This window comes from Psammomys obesus, unplaced genomic scaffold (assembly GCF_907164565.1).
Source record: "Psammomys obesus unplaced genomic scaffold, mPsaObe1.curated_primary_1811, whole genome shotgun sequence".
NCBI classification, from domain to species: domain Eukaryota; kingdom Metazoa; phylum Chordata; class Mammalia; order Rodentia; family Muridae; genus Psammomys; species Psammomys obesus.
The window spans coordinates 2142765-2170196 of record NW_026594143.1 but is presented as its reverse complement, the minus strand read 5'-3'; the positions used below and the strand labels follow the sequence as shown (position 1 = coordinate 2170196).

The following is a 27432-nucleotide window of genomic DNA, read 5'->3' as shown; positions in this document are numbered from 1 at the left end:
GGTCTAGTCTGAGCCGGACGCCACACTGAGCCCTGGTTCCAGGAGGAAACGTGAAGGTGATAGCGAGGAGGAATGTGTGCAACCAGGAAAATCCAGACTGTAACAAGAGGTGAGAAGAGAAAAAGAAAGCCCGTGATTATTCATCTCACTTTCTCTGTCCCTCATCTTCAAAGTGGGGCCACCTCCCAGGCGTCTTCCGAGGCTTACTCAAGATGATACATGTCCAGAGCGGTTAGCACAGGGCACGACACACCGGCAGCATTTCCTGCATGGCAACTGGTATTCTTTCTCTTGCTTCAGCTCATGCAGAAGGTGTCATTTGGTGAATCCCAGTGATTCTCACCTCACTTCCCCCAACTCTCAAAGGCAGCTCTACTGTAATGAATGCACAGTGACAGCCATTCTTCCTAAGGGCGTTTACATATATTCAAAGGGATGAATTTTATAGGCTCACAAGGATTTGTACCCTGGGAACTCACCCATCTCTGACTTTCATGCTGTCCTTGGACCTGTTCGATCACCTTTGTGAAGTCTTCCATGACATGCCCTGAGATCATAACCAAACCTCCCTCTTTGTGATAAGAATGAAATGATTGTGCTGGTAAGAGACTCTGATTCTGAGGTGGCTCTTTTCTGTGTACCAACATGCAAGCTTAGGCAAATGCCTTAAAGTGAGCTGCCCCACCATTCATCATTGGACATACATTTCCCAATGTGGTACTCAGAGCGGACTACTGCTCACCAATTGGAGTATGGTCTTGCCTTTACCTCGTGTGTTCGTTGTTCTACTCAACAACTGGCCTGTGGTGACCACTGCTGAGCTCCATTTTGGCACTGTGCAATTCCAGGTTCTTTGTTCTTCCACTTGTGCCTGCAAATTGCTTCCCAGAAGCATGAGTGACAGTTCCAAAGTGCTGTGTTGCAAAAAGGAGTCCCCTCACCCATGGAAGAAGCAAGCAACATGGAACACAGGTAGTAAGACAAAGGGGAACCTAAGGATCTGGGCATGGAAGGCATGAGTGACAGAGGGTGGTGGCCACTCACAGCTGGGAACATTAGAGTCATACCTCTGCCTGCAGATAGCAGTAAGTTAGAGTGGACAAGCTGTGTCTGGAGTCACAGTGTGTCAGGCACTGTAGACCTCTACATCCCTGAAGCAGATATGCTCAGTCCAGAGAACTAACCATCCCATATTCCCCTTGTATAAAACTGACTTCAGTTGTATTTCTCACACTGTGCCTTGCATTCCAGAAAAGATGACAGGAATAACACAGATCACAGCTGTGCAACCGAGGGGTGAAAATTCCATGGACATGCCTGATGAAAGAGAGGCCGCTTAGAGGCAAGTTAGTAGCGGTCAGTCAAATCGCTTCCTGCTTCTGTGAGATGAGTGTTGAAAGACAGTCAGAGAATCATGGAGGCTGAGGCAGCCAGTCTACAGGAAGGCTCCCAAAAGTTTCTGGGGCATGAGGCAACACAAGAAGAAAAACGGTTTCCATGCTTGATAAACCTGTGTTGGTGGTGGTGGTGGGGTTTCAATGTAAGCTTGCTGTTGCATGGCAGTGAAGAAACTGCTTCCGAGCAGTAGATAGTAAATAATGACCCTTGGCAGCACTCCTACTTAGCTGTCATTCAGTCCTCCTGCCTCCTTAGGTGGAGATTGAGGAAATGCACACAAAGAGGGACATTAATCATAAAAGGAGGTGGGGAGAAAGAAAGTTAGCATGAGAGACTGTACGTTTGTGTATAAGAAAGAGGAAGAGAGGCAGAGTGAGAAGAGTCTGTCACTGTTCTTCAAAGTCATAAGCAAAGACACTACTGCTTCCTTTCACCTGCTCTGGACTTTGCTTTTCCATGCAGTCACAGAAGAAGGTCCCTGGCTGGCATGGCTGCACAGTCACTGTCCCTTCCACTTCCCTCTGCTCATCCAACTACACACAGTAGCCAGCATCACAGCATGTATAGCTTAATGATGGTACCTGGCAACTGTGGATCCTTAGCACAGTGGCTTCCTGGAATATGCCTTCCCTTTGATGATCAAGGTCCTCCCCTCATGTTATTCAGAATAGCTCACCCAACACATCCTTCTTCATTCCTGGAGCCAATGCTTCTGTAATGAAATCAAGTTACTCCTCAATTGCAATTCGAAATTCTACAGGGTACAGATCTGCGCACAGGCATTTTCTCTCTACCTTCTTACCAGGGCTACAAGGTCCCACCTGTCAGAAGTGGCAGCCATCCATTAACGTTCCAACCTGCAAAACCCTGATGGTTTTCAGGGTCTTTCATGTTATATAACCTTACACAGAGGAAGAGGCAGGCTCTGCTGAGTGGGAATGAGGGATGCTGAGCACTCTCTGTTCTGAGCATTCCTAAAAGGTTTTGGGAGAGGGGAGCCATTTTTGTGGGGGTGCACATGGGGAAACCTAATCTTTGTGGAAGGCTGGTGACACCATCATTCTTGCTGTGGGACAGGCTCCTGTCCACACTGGACACCACATTTCCGGTGAGGGCTCCCACAGTTCTCCTTGTGTTTACTAAGTGATATTCATGTGGAGCTTCCAAGTCCTCTAGGGCCTGAGCTATGAATCCTCGTGGATCCTTCTTTTCTGGGGAGCAAAGTGTTGGATGTTGTTACACTCACAAATGAGTATTGATTTGGCTTCAGTCTTGATCCATAAATGAATCTACAATCTGTCTCAGATCAGGTAGCCAAGAAAGCCAACAAAGCAAGCCCAGGTTAACAGGGAAGCTCCCTCAGAGAATGACCTTTCCATTGCTACTCGGAGGAGGACTTGGAATCCTCTGGGATAAAAGTGGGGAAACCAACCTCCAGGTAAAGACACACTGAGGTTGAGGGGTTTGAGGTGGGAGCAGGATATCACAAGATGAGCCTAAAATGGTAGCCACTGACCCTCATTCATGAAGCAAACATTGTGGCAAAAGGGTAAGCATTTCTGTGCACTGCCTTTACAGCAGTGCCTAGGCTTGTGTGACACCTGAGAGCATCCCCCGTCCCTCACTATATCCCTTCACTTGCACTTATGCCTTGCACTATTCAATGCAAATGGATTCTAGCAGATATTTCTGTAAGTGCCCTACATGGTTATGCACCCATTCTCACCTGCAGGCTATGTCTGTACACTGTTTGCCAATTGGCCTGGATTTCATGCAGCCAAGGCTGTCCTCCACCTTCAGATCCTTCTGCTCTGCCTCCCAAGTACCTGGATGAGAGCCTTGCTGATATCAATACACCTAGCTTTAAACATTACCAAGGCATCTAGGGTCTTGAGCTGAAGACTGAGAACACAGCTCTCCAAGTGTTGGGGAATATACTCACACTGCCCACTACTGGATTCTTTGTTCTCTGCCAAAATGACACATTTCTCAGTGGGAACAAGGACATTAGGACCGATGCGGCAAAGCCTGCCATAGTACACTTGACCTGAGCACTCTTCTTTAAACTCTGATAAAGATTCCAAAGTTTGATCTCCAGTAGTCCCACATATTGCACCCCAGATTTGACCTTTGCAGGTCCTTGACACCAGCTGGTTCCCTCCAAGTGACTGATCAAGACAAATGAATCAAGAATGTCTCTTGCCCCAATTTAAGAACCTCATAACTTGCCTCCTATTACTGCCCGAGTCAATGTGATGTGCCACACCCAGTGGCCAATAGTGGCTTTTCGTGTGATGTGTCACATCCCAGTGGCCAATAGTGGCTTCTTGGGCAGTGCTCCAGCTTCACACCTTGTGGGTACTACTGACTATTGAAATCAGTGACCCAGCTAGAGCTTAAACTAGGCTGATGCCTTCCTGATTCATCTTCCCTTTGATGATGCCCACACACCTAAGCAGGTCTTCATTATGGAGCTTCAGACTCTGTCTTTGACACATCTAGATGCATGGATTCTGCATAAAAATGCTGTGTAATCAGTCTGCAGCACTAAGCAAGCACATCCCATAATATACTTGCACCCAACTGCAGAGCGCTTCAGAGCATACCCAAGGACCACAAATTGCCCACAGCTGTATCCTCCTACACACAGGCCTTTTCACAGTGAGATGCTGCCAGTCAGTGCAAGAGACTCTTCCCCTTTGAGGAAATGTACCCAAGGCCACAAATGTCAAGTCCACTTCAACTACAGGGCCTGTGGAATGTGAGAGACTCAAGATTGACCATGCTGAAGATGACTGGAAGTTAATGAGCCTGTCCCAGGTTCAGGGATACCACCACATAAAGCGTTGTCAAAGAGAATGAGTGACACCGAAGCTTATGATCGCATCTGTTTGGATCCCTTTGCTGAGTCACCAGCTTTTTGTCTCTGTGTGCTACGGTACTGCCCTGCATATTTCCACTAGCAGGAAAGAAACAGCCAGTCTGATTGCATACTTACACTGACTCCTGAGGGTGTAACCATAGAACATATCTTCCATTCCAGTTATAGACATTTTACTGCAGTTTCAATTTATTTGGGTATGTTCACTTTTGTCTGTATGGGGTATTGAACCTAGAGCCTGGTATATAGTAGGAATATGCTACCACTTGGCTATATTTCCAACCTTCTTTTTGACATTTTCTTTTCACAAAGTCTCACAACCCTACATAGGCTTTTCTAGAAATCACTCTGTATCTCTGGCTTAGAGCCTGTGATCCTGCCACCTCAGTTTCCCTGCTAGCTGGGGTTATAGGATTACACCAGCACGCCTGTGTTTTTGTTGCTATTTGAAGACAATAACTCAGACCACTTCCTCTTTCACAAGAAGAAACAAGCAGCAGTCCTTCTCCCCTGAGATGGCCATCAATTATCTGCTCCTCATCTTAAGCTTCATTTATCCTGTTCGGCTCCACAGTGTCTTGGGAATTAGCGACTAATTGTTATGTTGTCTGTCACAGGAAAATTCAGTGCAAAAAACCACAGTGGCCACTAAGTGTGGTTAGGCCAGCCAGTCAGGATTATACAAGTAATGCACCGCTCACAAAGGTCAAGAAGGTGTGCCGTGTTTACTCACTTGGTCCCTAAGAAACTCTTAATTTAAGGAAACAAACAAACAAAACACACACAGAGAGTCACACACACACACACACACACACACACACACACACACAGTCACACAAAAGCAAACAACAGTCTGAGAAGCCTACACTGGGAAGAATGCTTGCCTTCTACCCTACAGACTTGGTTCATGTGATTGACCATTTATTTCTATCAAAAAAACATCTCGGCCACAATCCCTGACAACTGGTCTTAAGATGCACAGGAGGAGTTAAGTGTATAATCACATTCAGCTCCAAAGGATGCCTCACTCAGTAGGGACACAGGTGACCTTGAAAATGAAAAAATGATGGTGTAGAGAATGGAATAGTTCACAAAACTCAATATTTAGGGTTTGATGGACAGCTCAAAGTAACCTTGGCTTCAAGTCTGTTTTGTGTTGTGATCAGGTAAAAGGAAAACGAATTCCCAAGAGAATTGTTCTAAGGATTATGTCATTCAGGAGCAGGTACAGGTAAGAAGGAAAGATAGCATGAGGTCTGTGATATGCAGGTGACTGTCACTCATCTCAAGGGAAAATCTCAAGTAAAACCAGTGCCATCTTCCAGTGCCCAGGAGAGAATCCAAAGAGGATGAGTCAGGAACTCTACATTAATGCACATGATAGGGCACTAAGGAAGAAATACACATGTATACAAGCTACTCATTGCCTCATTAGGAATTGTCCAGTAGTCATTCAATGGGTACAACATGGCCACCAGAGAGTTGGTTCCTCAAATTCCTTCTTGTTCAGTTCAGTCAAGATATCCCTCTCGTGTGTGGCTGTGAATAAACAGGGACATCGTGGCTGAAAATGCCAAAAGGCTCCGATGTATCAAGTAGTAGTTGTGTATGAAAAACCATCAGAAGAATGGGAAATCCAGGCCAGAGTTCTTGATTTGAAGATGGAAAGTAGAAGTGAGGAGGAGGGAACTGGATAGAGAAAGGGAACTGAAAGAGAGAGTGCGAAAGAGACAGAGACAGACAGACACAGAGACAGAGACAGACAGACACAGAGACAGAAAGACACAGACAGAGACAGACAGACACAGAGAGAAAGACTTTTCCTGGATTTCTATTGTCCACTCATATGGGATGCCCTTATCCTTGTAGTGGGGTCACTCAGCTCAAAACTGTCAACATGTACAATGCCTAGGAGGGTTCATCTGCAGCTCTATCTCTTAGAATGAACCCAGCTATGACTAAAACAGTCGATTTGCATTAGAGGAAAAGGAGCTTGGACAAGGTGGAAGAGATCTAGTTTTCTTGGTTCTGCTTCTCACCAGTTATGAGCCTTAAGCTCATCATGGACTCCTGTCACCTTTTTCAGGACCTTATTGGACAGGCGAGAAACTGGCTACATGGTTCCCTCAATGCCTACAACTTGCAAAGCTCACCCTACTTCTCCCACAACAGGTGATGTCAGGAAAAAAACATCTTGGGATTGAAGCATATAACAGGCTGTTCTTAGAGGTAAGTTAGGGCCTTACTCGCTGAACACAGGCCTGGCTCACCCTGGTGAAAGATCCTTTCCTTGTTCTAGGTACTTAAGTAGAAAAGGATCAGTCTCTCCCATGCTGGTCTAAAAAAATACTTGTGCTTTATGGGAGGGACAGTTGTGCAGGGCAACATTCCACCTCTCCAGTCAATAATGAGATCTTTAATATAGGCTGATTATAAACAATCAAATAACTTGCAGAAGACAGTAAGACATAATGCGTTTACTAGGACAAAAGATTTATACTGCTGAAGCAGGCAGATTTGTGTGAGATGGAGGCATGCTGGAGCCACACTGGCAATCCCGTTCAGGCATGCTCACATGGTAAGACCCTGACTTAAAAAAATTCAAAAATATTTTAGGAAAGGCCAGACACAGTGGCACAAGCATTCAGTCCTAGCATACAGGAGGCAGAGGCATGCTGAACTTCATGTGTTTAATGCCAGCCTGGTCTGCATAGAGAGCTCCATGCCAGCGATGTCTGGACGTGACAAGCGTGCATGTGAGTGTATGTGTGTGTGTCCATGCACAGCACACAAACACACAAATGCATGCAGGTGTGCACAGGCATTTGTGTATTCCTTTTTCAGGAGGGCAGGGGGACCACTTTCTAGAGTCAGATCTCCTTCCACCCCATGGTACCAGGGCTTGCACTTTGCTTGTCAGGCTAGTTTAAAAGTTACATATGACAAGCAGCCTGCTGCAGATTCCACTCTGCAGTACTCTCCTTAGGTATTCCTGAATTGCACTGGGTGTGTAAAGTTTCAGATTTTAGATTCCTTCTCCTCTTTATTATTCTGTTTTCACTTTAGTGTTACAGAGAATTTGTTAACCAAGTATCAGTCCACTATCTCCTGCCAAGAACACTAACATCTTCTCTTGAAGACCTGGTTCTCCAATTTTGGAAACACCAGCAATTAAATTATCTCTTTAGCAATGTGGGTGTATGAGTGTGTGTGTGTGTGTGTGTGTGTGTGTGTGTGTGTGTGTAGCACACAGATAAGTATATGTATACACATATACATATTCTTGGCAGGGCATGAACTTTATTTATAGAGAATTTGCTTAGCAAACAGATCAAGGCATTTTCCTCCAGTAAATGGGAAAACACATCATAGCCCTTACAGCCACAAGACAGATGCCTTCTGATTCCTTGATCACTGAGAAAGTATGTACATTATTCAAGTTCCTCCACAGGTTGGGTTGGCTGCTCAGTATGACTAACCATGGGGACAGATTTGTCATTAAGTGGCATTGCTTGTTCTTCTAATGGCGTTTCAGCTCACTCATCACAAGCCATATTAACTGTGCTGATGGTTTTGCCTTTACTCGGGTCTGCCAGGGCTGGGCAAGCAATGTTCCACCGGCCCGGCACTTCCCAAAACTCTGTATGGATTTTGATGATGTGAGATATCCTCTTCCCTATGAAAGACTTGTTAGACAATGGACAGTCACCCCACCCAGCATTACAATACCTCTTAAGTCAGATGTCATTTGCAATAGCTTAGACTTTATCAATGTTAAACATAAATAGATAGAACTGTAAGAACAGTACATAAGTTGTGAATATCCAAATTTTGTGCTTAAGCCACAACATTGCTATGCACATCTATGACAGAATTACAAGTGCTTTCCACAAGGTCTTAAGGGCACACACAGGAGCAGCAAAGAAAGAATGCTTCTCCCTTGGAATACAAAGAATGCAGTTACCAGACATGGGCTTCAAGTTCACAGCCTTCATGGGCTGACGTTTGCACCAATATAGGTAGCGACTGATTTCTGGAGGACATCTCCCTTCCGAGGAGTGTCTTGCTGTTCATTTCAAGATGAGACCAAGCCACTTGCATTTTCCCTTCTCCCCAGCGCTTGTCACTAATTTTGTGCTGGATTGTTCATTGTTGTTTATTATTTCACGTTTTAAAGAAAAAACACACACTCTTTACCAGGCCACTTAATTTTCCAAAGGAAACACATTTTAAAATGACATTTAACATGGGGACCCTAAATGACTGACGCAGAAACCAACCTGAACTGGACATACAATCCACTCAGTCTCAAGAGAAGTCTGCATGTTGCTATTGTAACATAAATGGGATGCCCGACCTGACAGAAAACTTATCACACTGTCATGAAGCACCGAGTGGTGGAGCAAAACAGCAAAAGGGTACAAATGCCATTGACCTCTTACTGAAAATACAGACAAAAGCCAAGACTGCTTTGTGTGAATGACATTGCTTTTTATAAACAAGAAAGAAGGAGCACCTAAGCCATCATGTCGGAGATTGTCCTCTCTGCTGTAGGCTGTAGAAATGAGCCTCCTTCAAGACTTGGTTAATGTGGGAATAAGGACCATCGTCTTGGTACAGTGCATAGTCCTCGTGGGAGAACTCAGGGTTATTGGAGTTAAGTTCAGCATTGTTCTGGTTTAAGCTGCTCTCTGGTACACTCTCTCGCTTGGGGTTATTGATGCTGCTGAGGTTCCTTTCATTAGCACTGCTTGACGACTGGAAGGAGAAAGACAGAAGGAGGATGGCTATTATGATACTGTCATCATTTCCTGTTCAGCTTGAAGAATACTAGCATCACATTCTACAAAAGGCTTCACAGTCAGTAAAGTGCAACCACGCAGGCCATTCATTCTCTCTTTGCAGCAGCCCTATCTGTCAAGCTGGGGTCACCGGTACCCACTTGACAGAACAGGAATGATGTCTCCAAAGATGAGGCCAAAGGCCAGCCCATAGGAAGTGTCAGGGAGAAGGTGCAAACACAAGCTCTTTTACTCCAATCCCTTCACATATACTCTGGCCCTGCTTGTACCATCCATTCCGATTACCTGCTTCAGGGATATATGCTCCCACCCTCCAGGAGAAAGCAGCAATCAGTGCTGCAGGATGCTGTACAGACTGGGACCAAAGCAAGCAAGATGGAATACAGGCCCAAGTGCCAATGTGGCAAAGAAATGATGGGAACCACTCTGCTCACTCAGAGGCGAATACATGCATACATACAAATGACAGGACTTTCCCTACGTACTCGTGAGAGTGGACAGATGTGCTCCTCTTGTAGGACTGATATCTTAAAATGCCCACTCAGCATTTCTGGTAACTAACACCCATTTGTTCTCCTATTTGTAGGTTTGGTATAGTGTGTCTCTTTGTGATCACTCATTAAACATTAAATTGTCTTTTCTTAAAATAACTTCACTCTATCATGTTGGTGATATTATGTGGGATTCCCCAAAAAAAGTGTCATATTTTGGAATTTTGTAGGCTAGGGATGTGACTCAGTGCTAGAATTCTTTCCTAGCATGCTTGGGACCTTGAGTTCCATGTCCTAGGGCATAGGAACACCAACTTGTGCACACACTTGCCAACTTCTTGCCTCTAATCTTAAGACTATCGAAGGAGAAGGATGTGGTCACAAGGACCCTCATGTGAATTAAGTTTGAACAACATTGGTATTGTATGACCTAGAAGTCCACCATTCCTCAAGGTTGCTTTAATAATGACTGAAACCACGACACATCAACATTCACAGGTCATGTGGAGCTCACCAGCTCACTACATCACACACAAGTATCAAATGACAGTACGTACCCAATGAGATTCATGCATTCAACACCATCCATGAAGGACAGAGAAGCCAAACGAATCTGTGTGTGAAAACCCGGCAAGTAGCTATCAATGAATTTAAAGGCTTCATGTGTGAAAGAGGTCTCAAAGGACACCAGAGAAACTATATCCCACATAAAGCCTCCAGTACGAAAATGCAGATATATCACTTTTAAAATATGGTTTGCTTGTCAACGCCAAAAAACCAGGTGTGCTGTCACAGTGAACCAAAACATCTGGTACACACTCTGGTTTCCTGTAGGGAGATTTACTTTCTTGGTTGTTTGATGTGGGTTTTGTTTTTTGCTGGACAATATTCTGAACGATGTAGCAAGTTGGGGGGGGGGGAATCATCATAAATGACAGCATACTTGGTTTACACCCTTGTGTCATGAAGATGACAGTGTCCTATCAGGAGGGGATATATTACACTAAGGGGGCATAGACATAGTGACATCAGTAGAGAACTCGCCCAGCACACAGAAAGTACCAGGTTAAAGCCAAACCAATCCCAGCTACCAGGTGCTGAGGAGCACTCCTGAAAAGCCCACTAGACTTTGGAGGACAAGAATATCAAGGTCATGATCATCTTCAGCAACTGAGCCAGTTTAATCTGAGCCACATGAGACCCTGCTTCTGAGAACTTACAGGAAACCTCATAGCCAAGAATGAAAATTCTTTTTTAATTTTTTATATTAATTTCAGTTTATTTACTTTGTATCCCAGCTATAGCACCCTCTCTCATCTCCTTCCATGCCCCTTTCAAAGTACCCTAATAGAAGAGGTCCTCCTTTCCTTCCATCTGACCCTAGCCTATCAGGTCTCATCAGGACTGGCTGCCTTGTCTTCCTCTGTGGCCTGGTCAGGCTGCTCCCCCCTCAGGGGGAGGTGATTAAAGAGCCAGCCACTGAGTTCATGTCAGAGACAGTCCATGTTCCCAAGAAAATTCTTTAGTATCATTGTGAAAAAAGCAAGATGACCAGCCTCTGATTTCTGGCTGGCTTATAGAATCTGTAACTGAGTTGGGTCAAGGCATCACTATCACAGCAATGTTCAAGGATGGTTTTTACAACTGCAGCATCTTAAATACTGACAATCACAAGTCACAAAATGGTATTTGCAAGGGATGTAACTTGATGGGCATGTTAGCACATACATGTAATCCTAGTACTTGGGAGGCTGAGGGAGGAGGATCTGGAGGCCAGCCTGGAGTACAAACTGAGTTCCAGGCCATCCCCAGTTATGGATGAAGAACTTGCCAAAACACAAGACAGACATCCTTAGGACATGTAGACAGTCAGGCAGACAGAGAGACAGACGGACAAGAAGAAAAAAGGAAAGAAAGAAAGGAAGTATGAGTGACAAAATGCACAAGAGAGAAAGAAAGAAATGGAAAACTTAAGAGAAAGAAAGGAAGAAAGAAAGAGAGACAAAATAAATTCAATTCATCTAAATGATACAACATCTACATCTCTACTTCTTAAATAGAGTCTTCAGGGCCAGTTCTGGTAACAAGGATGAGACATTTGTGATTTTACTAATGTACAATGAGTTCCCTGATTTCATATGGGATGTCTACATTCCTCAAGTAGTTTGAAAACTCTGAAATGTAGCTTCTAAATGTCAACAATAATAGTTGTTTGGAAGAATACTTTTGTGTTGTCTCAGTTACTTTCTGTTGGTGTGAAGACACCACTACCAAGGCAGCTCCTCGAAGAGCTTACCTGAGGCCTACAGTTTCAAAGAGTAGGTAGGGGCCATGGCCACGATGGTAGGTGCATGGCAGCAGAAAGGCAGGTATGGCCTTTGACCAGGTGCTGAAAGATTAAAACTTTAGGCACAATCATGAAGCAACTGAGGATGGTATGGCAAGGGCCTTTGAAGCCTCAAAGCCCAGCCTCAGTGACACATATCCTCCAACAAGGCCACACTTCCTAACCCTTTCCAAACAGATTTAGCAACTGAGGATCAAGTATTTAAACATATGAATCTAATGAGGCCATTCTTATTCATGCTAACTTGTACTTGTACAGCCTGAGATAGGAAACCATCCTTTCTGTTTTGGTGATATCTTCACTTTCCATCTCATCTATAACAACTGATATACAGGCAAATAAAAGATTCACTCTGGAAGTAACTGAGTCACAGAATGGTGTCACAACGCCAATGAGAATCTATTTTGAGACTTGGGTCCTGCTGACTTCAAAACAATGATTAGAGGAATGAACTGCTGTGCTGAAATGAGACCTTGGTAAGAGTGCTCAGAGTGCTTCCAAGTGGCAAAGACAGTCTTAAACAAGCCCACACAGCAAAGCAATTCTTTCTAGATCCGCAATGGCTATTTATCTAATCAACACTCCTCCTAGTCATAAAGACTGGACTTTCTTATGCTCTTCATAAGGCAGTGAACTTGAGGAGAAATTCTTGAATTAATTAAATGTGTGGACAAGGGTGAGGAAGATTTCGAGGGACAGTCAGATGCTGCTATGATGAGGGTCTCTAGACCCTATGGAAATTCCCCGGCCAAGGAATGTGCAGAGAAGATACGGCAATGACAATGCATGCTGTGATGGGAACTCTACAGGAGTGAGGTACCTACCTGGGCTGAGCAGATACTCTAATGGACGACTAGTGGATGAACGGGAAAGGAGGACAAAGAGCACAAAGGTCTCCCACACAGTTTTGTAATCCAGGAAAAGGCTGTGCAGGTTGATGTTGTTGGCAGAGAATAAACTGTGGCAAAGGAAGGGGACAGAGGCAGAAAGCAAGGTGGGTTGAGCAGCTGTAGGAAAGGGAGTGTCAAACCAGTAGGTGGCAGGAATGCAGAGAGCACCTTAGAATCCCAGGTGGGGAGAAAAAGGGTACCTGGAAGAAGTATGACAGGATACCAGGCTTCACAATAGGTGGAAAGAGAGTCTATAGGTTAATGGTTGGGGAAAAGGACACAGAAGCAACAAGGAAGAATGTTATCAGGGAATTCCACTACAACTGGCTCAGCAAGAAACTCAGAGCCCTCTCATGTCCCTCTCAGAAGTTTTTATTTGTTTGTTTGTTTTTCTGGATCATATGAAAAAACCAAGAATGATGTAAATTGTCTCTTAGTCATTTCACTTCTGCTGCTCTGATAAAACACCAAAAGTGATAGTAACTCCGGAGTGAAAAGTTTTTATTTGGTGTACAGCTCCAGGTTTCCATCCCTTAAAGGCAGGAAATTCAAAGCATCTCACCTACAGTCAAGAGCACACAGAGAATAAGCACAGGGATCCTTGTGGCTTGCTTGCTTGCTATACTTGACTTTCTTTTACACATTCCAGATGCCTTGCCCAGGGAGTGGCACCACCTGCAATGGGTTGGGTCTTTTTACATTCACTAACAATAAAGATTGTTAGTGAACAATCTGTAACCCCTACAGAGATACCACAACATTATTTCAATAATTTCTCAGAAAGACTATTTGAAAGTCAATGAATTGAACTGCAAAAGAATTATACTGAGCAAGGTCACCCCACTCCCTAAGGACAAGTGCCACATGATTTCTCTCAGATGTAGGTCTTAGCTTCAAAATTTTTGTTTTGTATGCTTATCCTGGAGTCAATGTGAAAACTAAGAAACAAGAAAGAGGCTATCAGGTTGGGGAAGTTGGCATAAATGGATGGGAAATAGTAGAACACTAGTAAAATCAAAGTAGAGAGCAGAAATCCTAGTGTCATGAAGCTTCAAGCAGTCTGTAGAGTGATGGAACGGGGAACGGAGGGCTCAGGGCAAGGGTTAACCAAGATGAGTTGGGCAGAAAGAAGCTCCCAGAGAACCTATGATCTTACACCCCAAGTAAAATATATAATAGGAGGAGGCAGTGGAACACATGTGATGAGTAAGAAAGTGAGGGGGATACCGGGGGATTAAAAGTTTAAGCGGAAATGGGGAAAGGGAGTAGGGTAAAGAAAGTGGAATTTTCTAAAAGGGAGGCTAAACAGGGACACTGCATGTGGGTGAACAGAATTTTCCCCAGAAGCCATAGGTCATTAAACAAAAATCTCAGCAATGGACATGTTACCTCCCTATGGCCAGGGCAGCCCCAGAGGTGACCAGAACAATACAGGCTATTGCCACTGCTCCAAACCCTGTAGATGAGACACTATACACTTTTGTTGCTGGGCCTAGGGAAATCAGTCTTGAATGCAGCAGGAAACTCTTCCAGTTGGTTAATGTTCATAGGACATAGAAGGTGTTATGCTGGCTGTCATGAGAGACCAAGGCACGAGTGTTCCTACCCATAGATGGACCCTATACCATCTATACCATAGATGGTATAATAGTGGCCTGCTAGGCACGAGGAGCCAACTGGTGCCATAGTGGCAATGCTGTTCCCAGGGATAATCAGATGTTCTCCTGATTGGGTCTGAGGTCAGAATGTAAGAGCCAGATTACAGGCAGGAGCACTGTGAAATCCTGTCCCCTGGTGATGGCATGGCTGATGCACATGTGAACTCACAGTAGCTCTGGCTCCCTGCACAAGACCTGGACAAGATAAAGCCAGGGCAGAGTCTTGGGGGAGGGCAGGAGTTGTGACCTTACCTTTAACTAGGGAACTTTTGGCAGCCGACTTTTGCTGGAGAGGAAGAGTCACTTCTCTCTGGTAGATGGCCCTTGGTCAGTTACCTGTGACCCAGGGGATGACCCCCACGGGTCTTGATTTGCACTAACTGAACAGAAGGGATTAAATAGGACCATACATATATAATAGAAAGGAGGGTATAAAGATTGAAAGGGTATGTGTTGGGAGGGTATGTATCCAGGATAGAGTTTCAGGGAGAGGTTACAGGTGAATACGATCAAGACATATGGCATCCACACACTTCAAATAATACAAAGTAGGTTTGTGTGTATGTGTGTGTTTGTTTTTGTTTTGTTTTGTTTTGTTTTGTTTTTTGAGACAGGGTTTCCCTGTGTAGCCTTGACTGTTTGGACTCGATTTGTAGACCAGGCTGGCCGTGAACTCACAGTAATCCCCTGCCTCTGCTTCCCAGAATGCTGGTATTACAGGAGTGTGCCACCAAGCCCAGCTACAAAATAGTATTAAAAAGAGACTCTCCCCTCAGGTTCTTCCATGTCCTGTCAGTCTACAGTTAAGCTAACCTGCACAGACCACAAACTGCCAGTACCAGAAAGAGAGAGAGGGAGGGAGAGAGAGAACAGCTTACCAAACATTCCATCAGACACCTGAATTTACTCTGCTGAACACAGTGGTCTGACAAAGAGCTATAGTCCCAACAGCTGGGGAGAATCAAGGCTACACAGAATTCTAGTTGAAATATAGGCCAGGCCCTTAACATGATTTTCTCATTAGTCTTATTGTTCTTTCTTCCTTGGAACTTGTGCATAAAAATGTCAACTAGTTCCTTGTGATCAATAGCAGAGCAGAGGTCTGGGTTTGTGCTAGAAATCTACACACTTTCCTTACACTCTCCATGTTTTGTTTTACTCAGTCATCAGGAAAACCCTGTGAAGCCATTGTTCTTTAGCAGGCATACAGACAATTACAGGCTTTTGGTCTTTGCCTTTGGACTACCACTCTCTGGTGAAGAGAACAGACTTGTATGCACAGGTCTAAGGGTGCTAACCTTGAAAAGAAAGGCCAGCGTTCATACATGTGGGACTATATACAACAGCAAATTCTGTGGGTCAAGAGCACCGAGTGTTTGATTGAAGTACATCTAGGACCTAGAGTCTAGGTACATTTTCTCCAAAACCTACCTGTGTTCCTGTCCCAGAGGAAGGAACGGCACATGTTGATAAGCCTCTTATCTCTTGATCAAGAAAGGTAAAAGCACTTACCCATTGCCTGATGAGGTATGTCCAGAAAACCTTTGCAATGCTCCCTCCTCATTAAGTTATGCTACCATGCAAACCACACTGTGCTACCCCATCTAGTTATTAGAGTGAAGACTGCTGAAGCTGAGATGCCAGCTCTTCAGTGCAGACATCACTAATGCTTTCCAAAGTGCTTTTACACAACCCCAGTTTGCTTTCAGTTTTTCCAGCAAGGATCAAGAAGAAAGCTCCAGCTAGTTCGTGCCCTGCTGCTCTGTTGTTCGTTTATTTCTGTCCTAACCGTAGAAGGTGGGGTACCGTTTTTCCTCCCTGTTTGCATGTGGAGACATTTCTGGAACCCAGTTCCTCCCACCTGCTCCTAGGAAAGTCTCCTTGTTGACCCTACTCTGTGCTTATGTTGCACAGTAAAACCATGCTGAAGCAATCCTTAAAATCCTGCTCTGGCTCCAAAGCCACTGCAGCCAGAGAGGAGACTTCCATGATTGCATCTGGGACAGCTCTCTTGCCATTGTGGGGATGGAAATGAATGCCTCCATGTGGGCAACGAGTCAGAAGGAGAGGCTATGTGGCCATAGTTCCTACCTCTATAGCGTGAGGGTCCTGGAAGGCCTGGCCCTTCTTACTCCTCTTCGAACAATGGGAGTGGTGGTTGTCTTCCTCATTGTCATCTCTCCTCCTTTTCCTGAAAACAGTTTTCAAAGGGAGAGGAAAAGCTGTCATTCAGCATCTTTTGGATGCTTAACTTGAAGCCCCGGGCCAATACCTAAATCCAGGATCTTATCTAGGAAAGCACCAGGCAGCGTTGCTTTGATGGCTCCTGCAGGCAGATGGCACTAGGCAGTGGAGAAAACACACCAAACAGGAGCTCTGGCTACACCTAAAACCCAATTTCAAGTTCCCCAAATCATCATCTCATTTCCAACCTATAATTTGTCACTAGAAACATATAGAATTTTATCATCAAAATTTAAAACTCTACCTAACTAGACCCATTGTCTTCACCCACTGAAATGACAGTTCAGGATTATACGGATTTAAGCCCTGCCACGGGGCAACTCTCAATATATCTGCAGCTTCTAGTGCCTATTTCCTCTTATGTCCCTTTGGCCCATGGCTAAGAATACTGAACAGATAATTTTTGTGTACTGTCAGGTCATTCCTGTCGCTATAACATGAAATATTATGCCCCTGTAGCTAGTTCACTTTACTGCCAATATGACACCATGGCTGATTACTCCCTTGAAACCTTATCTCAAAAGTGTTTCAATGAAACAGATCTAGTTATACATGCCTATATTCCCTGACCCAGGGAGGCTATGGCTTGAAGATCTGTATTTCCACTGCTACCTAGGCTACATTATGAGTTCTAAGTCACCCTGAGCTGTTATATAGTTTCAGAAAAAGAGTCACAACTACGTTTTCCATCAATTATTTTATTGTGTTGTTTGCCATTATAATTCATACCTTTCTGTTTTCTTTTATTTTTAGGATTTCACTCTGATGCCCAATTTGTTATCAAATTCATTATTATGACTTGGCTACTATTGAACTTGCTGTTATTCTCTTTCTTGAAGTTCAAGAGTACTGGAATACTTCCCTGATCTTAAAATTAGTGCACAGATCCTATAGTTCATTAGAGAGACATGCTTCTTAACTGCTTAATTAGAAACTATATTTAAGTGTTTGGTATTCCTTAAGATTGTGAATTCTACTGATTTCCATTATTTCTTTAGCCTTCAATCTTATGCTCATCTTTGTGAGACTCAGAGTGCTATCATACTCCCTTTACAACACCTTCTCCAGAGTCTCTTTCTTATTAGCACAAGCAGTGTGTAATATAAAATTAAGGCCTACTAAGAACACAGGACTTTTAAGCACATCCCTCCTTGGATCTACTTTTCCTATGTCAAGTGCTAACCTCTTAAAACTGGGGAAACAGCCTACAAATATGAAGTGACTCGATAAAAAGAATGGCAAAGGTGGCTAGAAGGGAAGTTCTCATGGACTTATTCAGTCCCCTCTTCTACAGGATGGAAAAAAAAATCAGTGCACAGTTGAATAGTTCATCAAAGAGTTTCTTTATGGCAAAGAAGTTGAGAGTATAGTTAAAGTTATATTTTCTGTACACAGTGCTATTTTAAAAAATTCTCAGAAGTAAATACAAGGCTTTTTTTTCTAGGTATTTCAGGTATGCCAAAGCAAAATCAGAACTGAGTAGCTGGTCTTAGGGAATACGGAGTATTGCAATAAGACTAGCTGTCCTTCAAACACAGTTTCCCTTCAAATAATTGTTTTTTTTTTTTTATTATATTTACAATGGTATTTTAGTAGTTTGGTCCCTAACTTCATATATAGTATATCCTTCTGACCCCTTCCTCCTACCTCATTTCATGATTCTAATCACTAACAACTTAAGCTGACTCCACATTTGTTTTTGTTTTTCACTCTTTTGTTTTTTATTTATTTATTTTTATTAATTACAGTTTATTCACTTTGTATCCCCCCTTATGACTCACATTTTAATCCTGAGATGCTTTCTAAAATCTTAATTGCTATGAATTTACTATGATCCAGGACAGTGTTCATGCAGCAAGATAGCAAATATACTGAGAGCCAATGAAAACAACACATGAAGCAACAATAACAGGTCCACCATACTACTCAAATAAGTTCTGTGCTGTAGAGCATTTACTTAATCCTCATAAAATGAAGGAAAACACTTTGACCCTGGGAAGATCAGGGCTCTGTTTGTTACCAGCCATCTAAATGTTTTCCCCTTGAGTGAACTAAAACTAGCCTGAAGCAAATAAGATTGATTTCCAAGACAAAAAAATAAATTTTATAAAATACTAAGCAGAATAAATTATATAGAAAATTGTTATCACACAACGCTTTGAGAACATTGGTACACATACACCTAAGAAAAGAGACTGAAAATGCAAATGTTTTATTTTAAAACACACATTGAGCACAAACTAGAGTAAAGATATTCCTCTGGGTACTGGGTTAAGATTCAGCATAGATCTCAGTTCTTGCCCTTCCAAGACTGCATGATGATGGTATATTGATAGCTTCTGAAATGTGGAAAAATTAATGTGATATAAAAAACACATTAAAATAAGATATTTATGAGTACCTCAGTAATGATTATTTCTCTCATTATTGTCTGTGCATTCCAAATTTACACTAGAAGTTATTTACTAGGCTAGCAAGATGGCTCAGTGGGAAAAACTGCCTGCCTCCAAGCCTGTAGAACTCAGTTCAATTCCCAGGACCCATATGGTGGTAGAAAAAAAAAAAAAAACAATTCCCAAAAGTTGTTCTCTGATTTACACATGGTATTCCACATGCATTCCTGGTTCCAACAGACACCAGAAGAGGGCACTGGATCTCCTGGCACTGGAGTTAAGATGGCTGTGAGCAGTCCTGTAGGTATTGAAAACCAAACCTGGGTCCTCTGGAACAGAAGACAGTGCTCTTAACCAAAGAGCTATCTCTCCAGCCCCATTTATAGAAATAACTTTGACTTTTAAAGAAAGACAATGAGCCAGGCAGTGGTGGCACATGCCTTTAATCCAGAACTTTAGGGGGCAGAGGCAGGCAGATCTCTGTGAGTTTGATGTCTGCTTGGTCTACAAAGTGAGTCCAGGACAGCCAGGGCTACACAGAGAAATCCTGTCTTGAAAAAAAGGAGAAAGAGAGAGAGAGAGAGAGAAACAAACAAAGAAAAGAAAGAAAATGAGTGCATGCAGAGATCTCCTTGGCAGATTAAGCAAGTAGAGGTCAGCCCTCTCCACCTGAATGTGGAGTCAGGTTGCCAGAAGAGAGAAGACAAAGAAAGTAAGCAGACTTAAAACAGCCAGCAGACTTTTTTTTTTTTTTTGTAAATTGTAATAACATACACATGCCCACAAGAAAGTGGAAAGAAAAGCCATTTAAGAACCTGTAAATATGGGGCTGGAGAGATGGCTCAGCAGTTAAGAGCACTAGCTACTCCACCAAAGGACTGGGGTTCAATCCCTAGAACCCACACAGCTGCTCACAACTGTTTGTAACTCCAGTTCTAGGGTATCAAACACTCTCACACAGACATACATGCAGGCCAAAAACTAATGAACACAAAATAAAAAAAAGTACATTTAAAATTAAGAAACTGCAAATACTACATTTTTATGAAACACCATATGCAAAACCAAAATTAACCAGAAGAAATGCTCTGTATTCAACAGATGCTGGTGTTGAGGACAGGCCTTTAGAAATTGTTCTGTGGGAGAGACATTGTTCTGCTGGTAGGGGGGAGGGCATAACTTGTAAAGCTCCTAGGGAAAATTCTTTGTTGTTTAACATTTACATAAGAATTCAAGGGTTACTTCTGTTTTCCAAATCGGTTCTGAAGGAACCTTGTCACACTTGTAGCTCATTACTAGGATAAACCTATCTTAGGCTAGCTGGATATGTGGGGTTTTAAGGTAATTTACAGTAACTGTACAGTTAATGGGACTCCGAGATAATTCCATGTTTTTTTTAATATATGTGCAAATACAGATTTCAGTATGCTTTACATGTGCCTGTATGGATGAGAAAAACTCTGAAGCAAGAATCACAAAATGGAATTAATGGTGATCACTGGGTGATGGTATTGTGAGTAAAATTGTTTTCATTAATACTCCCAGAAAATCTCAAGATTGCAGTGAAATAAAAATCTATACCGGAAGAACATATTTGCAGAGGTGCATAATCTTCAAGGCCAAAAGGGAAAAAGAAGCCATTCCTAGGCTGCCCCATTAAAGTAAGGCCAACTTGAAAAGAAAAGGGCTTTGTCCAAGAGGCAGGGAGTTGTTGGGAGGGAATCTCAGAAGTTGGTACCTTAATCTTCAGCTCCAACACAGCAATTTTAGAAAGAGGCTCTGCAGCCAGGATTTTTTCCCCCCACACAAGAATGGAGGGGTAAAGTGTTGACAGGACCACTGCATTGGGAAATACTGCCATCTAAGGGTCGGCAAATTGTATAAGGTGTAAGTATCCACACCAGAGAAAAGTCCATTTTCTCCGGGAATTTTCTATTGCTGGCCAATTAAATAAAGATGAAAAAAGCCAACCTACTGAGATGACTGACCAGACAGACCACACAGGGAATTCACACCTGCCCAAGTAGTTAAGCGGTCTACAACAACAAAGGAAGCCCTCGTTAGTTACCTTTGCAAAACTATAGCAACAAGAGAAAGTTCCTACCACATTGGAAAGCTGCTGCTCCTCTTGGTATAGTACTCGTGAATTCGAAGCCTGTTTGCTCACAAGTGTCCTGAGAGACCTTGCCAGTCTCCCCTCCAGAAGCAGGACTGCACTTTCCTTCCAGTGTTGTAGTTCTCTGCTGCCCAAGGGATACAACCGCTGATGTAGAATAGGACTGCTGATAAGTGCCCTGCGTGCCACGTGAAGGATGCGTGCCAGTCCCTGACGCACTCTCCCACTGGGCCCAGCCTTTGATTCTGCTTCTTACTTGGCTGTACTCACTATCTTCCTTTCAGTCCTAATCTCTTCTAATCCTAAATGCCCAATTCATCTCCCATGACACAATGCAGTTGGCCAACGGAACCTTTCTTCCTGGGGACCCTTCTCTTCTTCTCCAAAATCTCCTACTGGTGGTCATGCCCTGGGAAGCACAGAAGGCAGTGCCCTTCTGTGATGTCCAGTAGAGGACAGGTACCCTACCTGCATCTCTGCTTCTGGACAAGTATAAGAAAAATAATAAAGCTGTCTTAATTATTTTAACTCAATCCTTACAGAAGTCAAGGGAGGCCAACAAAAAGCACATACTTAATGGGGGGGGGGGGGCTTAAACAGTATTGTGAGCAAACAGGGCTCCATTAAAGGTAGGCCTTGGCCCTAGCTCAAGAGATCACTTCTTCCAGTCTAAGATCCATCAGTCTCTCCCACTTTCCTGGAAAACAAATAACCCAAAAAACAAAACTCCTTTTGTTCTCTGGCTGTGTCTTCAACTTCACAAACCAGAAGGTAGCACCAACCAGGCAGGAGAGTAGAAGAGAAGAGCCCCTTTCACCTACACATCCCAGTGGAAGCCCTCCCAAGAAAGTTTCTTGCACTTAAACTGTTTGAAATATACTGGTATCAAGACATCTAAGCTTTCCTCCCAATGTTTCAAACAGAAAAGTCAAGAGACAAAGTAAGAAAATGAGTAAAACTTAACTATCCTTAGGAATACCTCTATTTATACCCAGAAGTAAGCACTATGTTAAGGTTTGCAATACTGGTAAACTGCTATCTAGGCATAAACTTAACCAAAAGATATGAAAACAAAATCACCTTTTTCAATGTAGTGCATCTTTGCTTCTTTAAATCCTATCTGCATCCATCACTAAAGACCAATCTCTACTGAATTGGGTCCTGTCCCTTCATGTGATTGTGTGCATCTTATCTTTTCCAAATAGCACAAGATGTTTTTTTTTTTTCCCCTAAATCATCTGACATCATAGATTGTAGAATGTTGTAACAGAACTCTTTGTCTATCATTTTGAAGATGTAATAAGGAAAATTTGCTCTCCCTAAAATGTGTGCTTCCAGACTGGTGGTCTTAGGTGGCTAAAACTGAGTATATAAGTTACTAAGAATCAAAAGCCTGCAAGCTTCCAATGCAATAAGACAACCAGAACATATGGTCCAGAGTGGGACCTGTCCTATAACATGACCATGGGTCCCCAGAAGGGAGATCTGTGTTCTGTCCTCTGCAATCTTAGTGTGGCAGGACTGTTCAGAATGCTGTGATATAAAATGGGGGGAGAGACATTTCATATTAATTGTTTCTTCAACTTGTAGACGCCAAGGAGAACACTGGGCTGGGACAACTCTAAAGCTGAACCATGGTGGCAGTTTATATAGTTCAGGGAGTCAATCAAGTATGTAACTATAATCATCTCAGATTATAAATACGCATATATAAATGTTTGGAGTGCATGGCTGACAGAATGTTCCTTGAGAAATGTTTGGGTTGTTTTATTGTTCATTTATTTATTGTTTGGTTGTTGTTGTTGTTTTCTTCTTTCCTCTTTTTTTCCTTCAGGACAGGGTTTCTCTGTACCTGGGATCACTCTGTAGATTAAGCTGGCCTCAAGCTCATAGATCCACCTGCCTCTGCCCCCCAGATGCTGGGATTAAAAGTGTGCATCACCACGCCAGGCGTTTTCTCCCCCTGCCCCCAACTATCTCTATCTGTGTGTGTGTGTGTGTCTTTCTTTGGTGTAGTGGGGTAGTCAGCCCAAGGATTTACTTGTGCTTTCTAAGACAAAGCCACTCCCAGCCACAATAGATTCCTTTTGCAACGAATATCATATATGGAAACTTAAAAATTCATTTTCATAGAATATATAATAATGCACAGGACTTAAATGTATGAAAGGATGACAAATAATGTAAAAGACATTTCTGAAAACTGGGACAATAAATTCATATCTCAACATAGTAACATTTTGAAAGTTAACAGTAATCTCAATACACAATGTTGCAGATACTGGCAAGCTTTCTTGGTCAAAGGAGTTTTGCAGTATCTGTCCACTTGGCAGAAACCCACAGTAGGCACATTGTTTAAATGAGGGCAATGACGTACTAACAATGTTTATTGTAGCATTTTTTTTTCTTTTTCAGAAACAGTGAAGGAACTCTTAATTATGTTATAGGAGGAATATATGATAAAACTATTGGGAAATGTAAATTTTAAGAAAATATAGATTGGAAGAGGCAGGCAAATCTCTGAGTTCAAGGCCCAGCCTGGTCTACAGAATGAGTTCCAGGATACCCAGGGCTACACAGACAAGCTCTGTTTCAAAGAAATTAAGAAAGAGAAAGAGAGAAAGAAAGAGAGAGAAGAAGAAAATACATAATGGAAAAACTACTTCATAACCTAATATTGAACAATATATTATCACAGTTATGGAAAAATAAATATAATATGCAAAACACATGAAGTAAGGATTATACTTTTTCATTTATTCTCTTCCATATGTTCCAAAGTGACTACAATTGAAATGAATTAGAAAGGCAAGCTTGTGACACACTTCTGTTTTCCCAGAAAATGGGAGGCTGAGGCAGAAGAACTGAAACAGATTGAACTCCATAGGCACACCTTATCTCAAAAATAACCAACAAAACAAACAAGCAAAAGAGATTGCAATTTCATCACATGGAATTAATGATAAATGAATAGTGAATATATAATTTCTTTTTCTTCAGCAGGTTTTGTAAACTCCCATACCCACTGGATAGTCAAAGAAGCAGTCAGCCTTCTCCATGGGGACAATAAAGTAAGACTGACAGAGGACAGAGGAAGCAAGTAGAGTTCCTGTAGGTCTTCTTTCAATGCTGACATTCCTTTAAGGTGGAAATGGTACAACAGTTATGGTTAGCCACATTTTTCACTCATCTCTTCCTTTGATAACATCATCACTGCTTACTCACACTACCAGCAATTCTTGTTCCCCTTCAGCTCCACTGAAGGAAGGAGATAACTGTTTCCACAACTACCAGCTCTGCTCTCAAGGATGAAGGTTAAATTTATGTGCATGTATGGGCAGCTTGTTTTTGTTTTGTTTGTTTTTCAAGACAGGGTTTCTCTGTGTAGCCTTGGCTGTCCTGGACTTGCTTTGTAGACCAGGCTGGCCTGGAACACACAGCAATCCACCTGCCTCTGCCTCCCAGAGTGCTGGGATTACAGGTACATACCATCGAGCCTGGCTTTGGGCAGCTTTAAAGAATCAGAATCTGTGAGATCCAGTCCTTCCAGTGTAATTGTGATAAATAACAAGCTCCAAGTTGTGAGGAACAGACATACAGTATAGTGCTAGATGGTAGTGATTTTAGCAAGTAGTTAGGGGAAATATTAAATGTGTAGTCACTTAGAATTTTTATCTAATTAGGATTTTCAAAGCATTTTGATGGGGACTTCATTGGGATAGTGGAAAAGTAAAAGGAGGAGGCTAAAAAATAATTGTGAGGGGAAGCAGGACTAGATGGGCTTCCAGATATGCACTAAAGAACAATACAATGGAAAATAGGACTCTATGCTAGGAGAAAGGCAGCAGTAGTTCAGTGGTGGTATGTTCACCTGAGTGCTCCAAGCTCCATCGGCAGCAGGGAGGTGGGTAGTACTAATCATTATATATCTTAAAACCACAAACATAATTAAAAAGGAATACATTTATAATGTATGTGTCAAAGTGGGGTTAATTTCTATATCTGCAACATAAAATCAATTCCATTTTTCAAAATTTATAAATAATGGTGAGTGTGCAAAAAAACCCAATTCACATAAAATGGGAATTAACTTTCATGCAGCATGTACTCAAGGAATTAAACATTTAAACTTGTATATAATATTGTCAAAAGCAAATTTATTAATACAAATAGTTTGGAATTGTGAAGCCAAGCTTCTAGAAATATGATAAGAAATATGATAGAATTCTTCTAAAACTGTGGTAAGAATGTATGGAAACATTTTTGTATAATAAAGAAGAATATAAATCTTTGAGGAGTGTATAGGATTTTACTCTTTGACTCAGTTCACTCAAAGTTACATAATGTTTTTCTTACTAAAAGGTGGGAATGGGAACTTCAAGAGGTTATATTTAATAAGATTTTATCATACCGAGACTCAAATAAGTAAATAAAAAGCTGCTTTTAAAATCTCTCACTACTATGCATGCCATGGCAAATAGTAGAGATAGCAATAAGGTAATATCTAGTAGTGGGGACTCGAACTAAAAACCTGTTGCTCTATTTAAGCAGGATATCAACACTGAAGGACATGCTAAAATCATCAACCTTTATATTTGTGGCAAATGTGGCACACAGATGTGGAGTCACATTTTACATTATACACTATTTTGTAGAACAGCTGTTTGTGTTAAATACAAGAACAAAACAAAAGATACCCTGGGAAGAAATGTAAACCTGGAAACAAAGGTGGTTTTAAAATCTAATAATATACTTATTCACATAGTTTAAATAAAAAGAAAAATCATGTAGGAAACTGTTTAAACACTACAGCATATTATGAAAATTTACCCTGTATTTGTAAACAAAATTACCCTGTAGAAATCAAACACTATTTCACGTACATAACATATCCATTCAGAATGCACTGCTAGCAACTTTTTTATGTGCTCAAAAATCGATAGTGAGCAAAAAAAAAAAAAAAAAGAAAAAGAAAAAGAAAAAAGAAAAAAGAAGCAAACTAGTACAGATCTTGTCCTTAGCCACAATACTTTTATAATATATGATATTGAGATGGGGGCTGTGGGTTGTTTGTATTTTTTCATATCAGTTATTAAATAATTTTGTCATACTTAAGAAAATGCCCTTGTGGTAAATAACTCATGATAAACATACAAGATTTTAAATGTGACACAGCAACTATATGTCAATAAAATTTTGTCTTATTTTATAAATGAGTTCTTAAGATGCTAAAGCAAAGGTACAAATATATATCCCAGTGTGTCTAAAAGATCCCTATGAACAAGAAAAACCCTTGAGGCAATTACCATAAAATACAGTTAATGGGTGTAATAAAATACAGACCACCGGGTGATGGGACTGTAGGAAAAAACTGTTTTCATTAACACTTCACAGAAAATTCTAGACAGAAGTGAAACAAAGTCTTTACTGAAAGAATACACTAATAAAGGTCCACAAATCCCAGGACAAGGAAGAGGTAGAATAATAAGGCCTTTCAGAGAAGCGAAAATACAAGTAGCTGTAGTGTCTAGGCTGCCCCACAACAGTAAAGCCAACTTGAAAAATAAAGGGATTCGTACAAAGGCTGTGAATATTAACAAGGTAAACTCTAGAATTTATTAAGTCAATTGCCAGTTCCAGGCAGGCACAAATCCTACTAAGGGAAAAGGAAGGGCAGGGGAAGAGAAAGGGTAAGAAGAGAAGGGAAAACGGAAAGAGAAAAAAAAAGCCTCTTTAGTTTAAAAAGACTCACAGTATTTTTTCAAACACATAAGGCAGAGGCGAAGGGGCTGTATGGCGCAACACTGCCATCTAAGAGTTTAAAGAAACAGACAGGCACCCACATCGGAGGATCGTCCATCTTCGGAGGATCATCCATCTTTTCCGCTGCTTTTCTGCCCACAGCCCATAAGATGAAGGCTGGGAAAGACAGGTGGGATGAACAACACACAATGAGCTCAAAACCTGACCAAGGGGGATGGAGAACCATTCAAACAAAGAAGCCTCTCTTAAGTCCCGCCCGCGGAACCATGGCAACAGCAACAGGAATTCCCTACCACATTGGAAAGATGAGCTCTTCTTAGGGTAGGATTGGCTGATTCAGAGTCTGCACGCATATGCTAGGGAGGTTGTTGCCAGTCTGGCTCCGAGTCTTTTGCACTTTCCTTCCAATGCTCTAGTTGCCTGTTGCCTAAGGAGACGTGGTTGGTGAT

At 42.1% G+C, this 27432-nt stretch overlaps 1 protein-coding gene across 4 annotated transcripts; it reads right to left on the bottom strand.

Annotated features, from left to right (window-relative positions):
- Window positions 1–47: 47 nt before the first annotated feature.
- On the bottom strand, window positions 48–27432 carry Fam104b (family with sequence similarity 104 member B). Of its 4 annotated transcripts, none has more exons than XM_055617901.1 (4): window positions 27064–27136; window positions 16559–16658; window positions 8796–9037; window positions 48–97 (listed from the first exon to the last, which is right to left on the bottom strand). In XM_055617901.1, the coding sequence occupies exons 1-3, from the start codon at window positions 27096–27098 to the stop codon at window positions 8804–8806; spliced, it is 369 nt and encodes a 122-aa protein (XP_055473876.1). In that variant the 5' UTR covers window positions 27099–27136; the 3' UTR covers window positions 48–97; window positions 8796–8803. The 4 variants fall into 4 exon arrangements, with proteins under 4 accessions (XP_055473876.1, XP_055473875.1, XP_055473877.1 ...); XM_055617900.1 differs by lacking the exon at window positions 48–97 and adding an exon at window positions 2044–2110; XM_055617902.1 differs by lacking the exons at window positions 48–97; window positions 27064–27136 and adding an exon at window positions 27277–27432 and having other exon boundaries at window positions 7568–9037.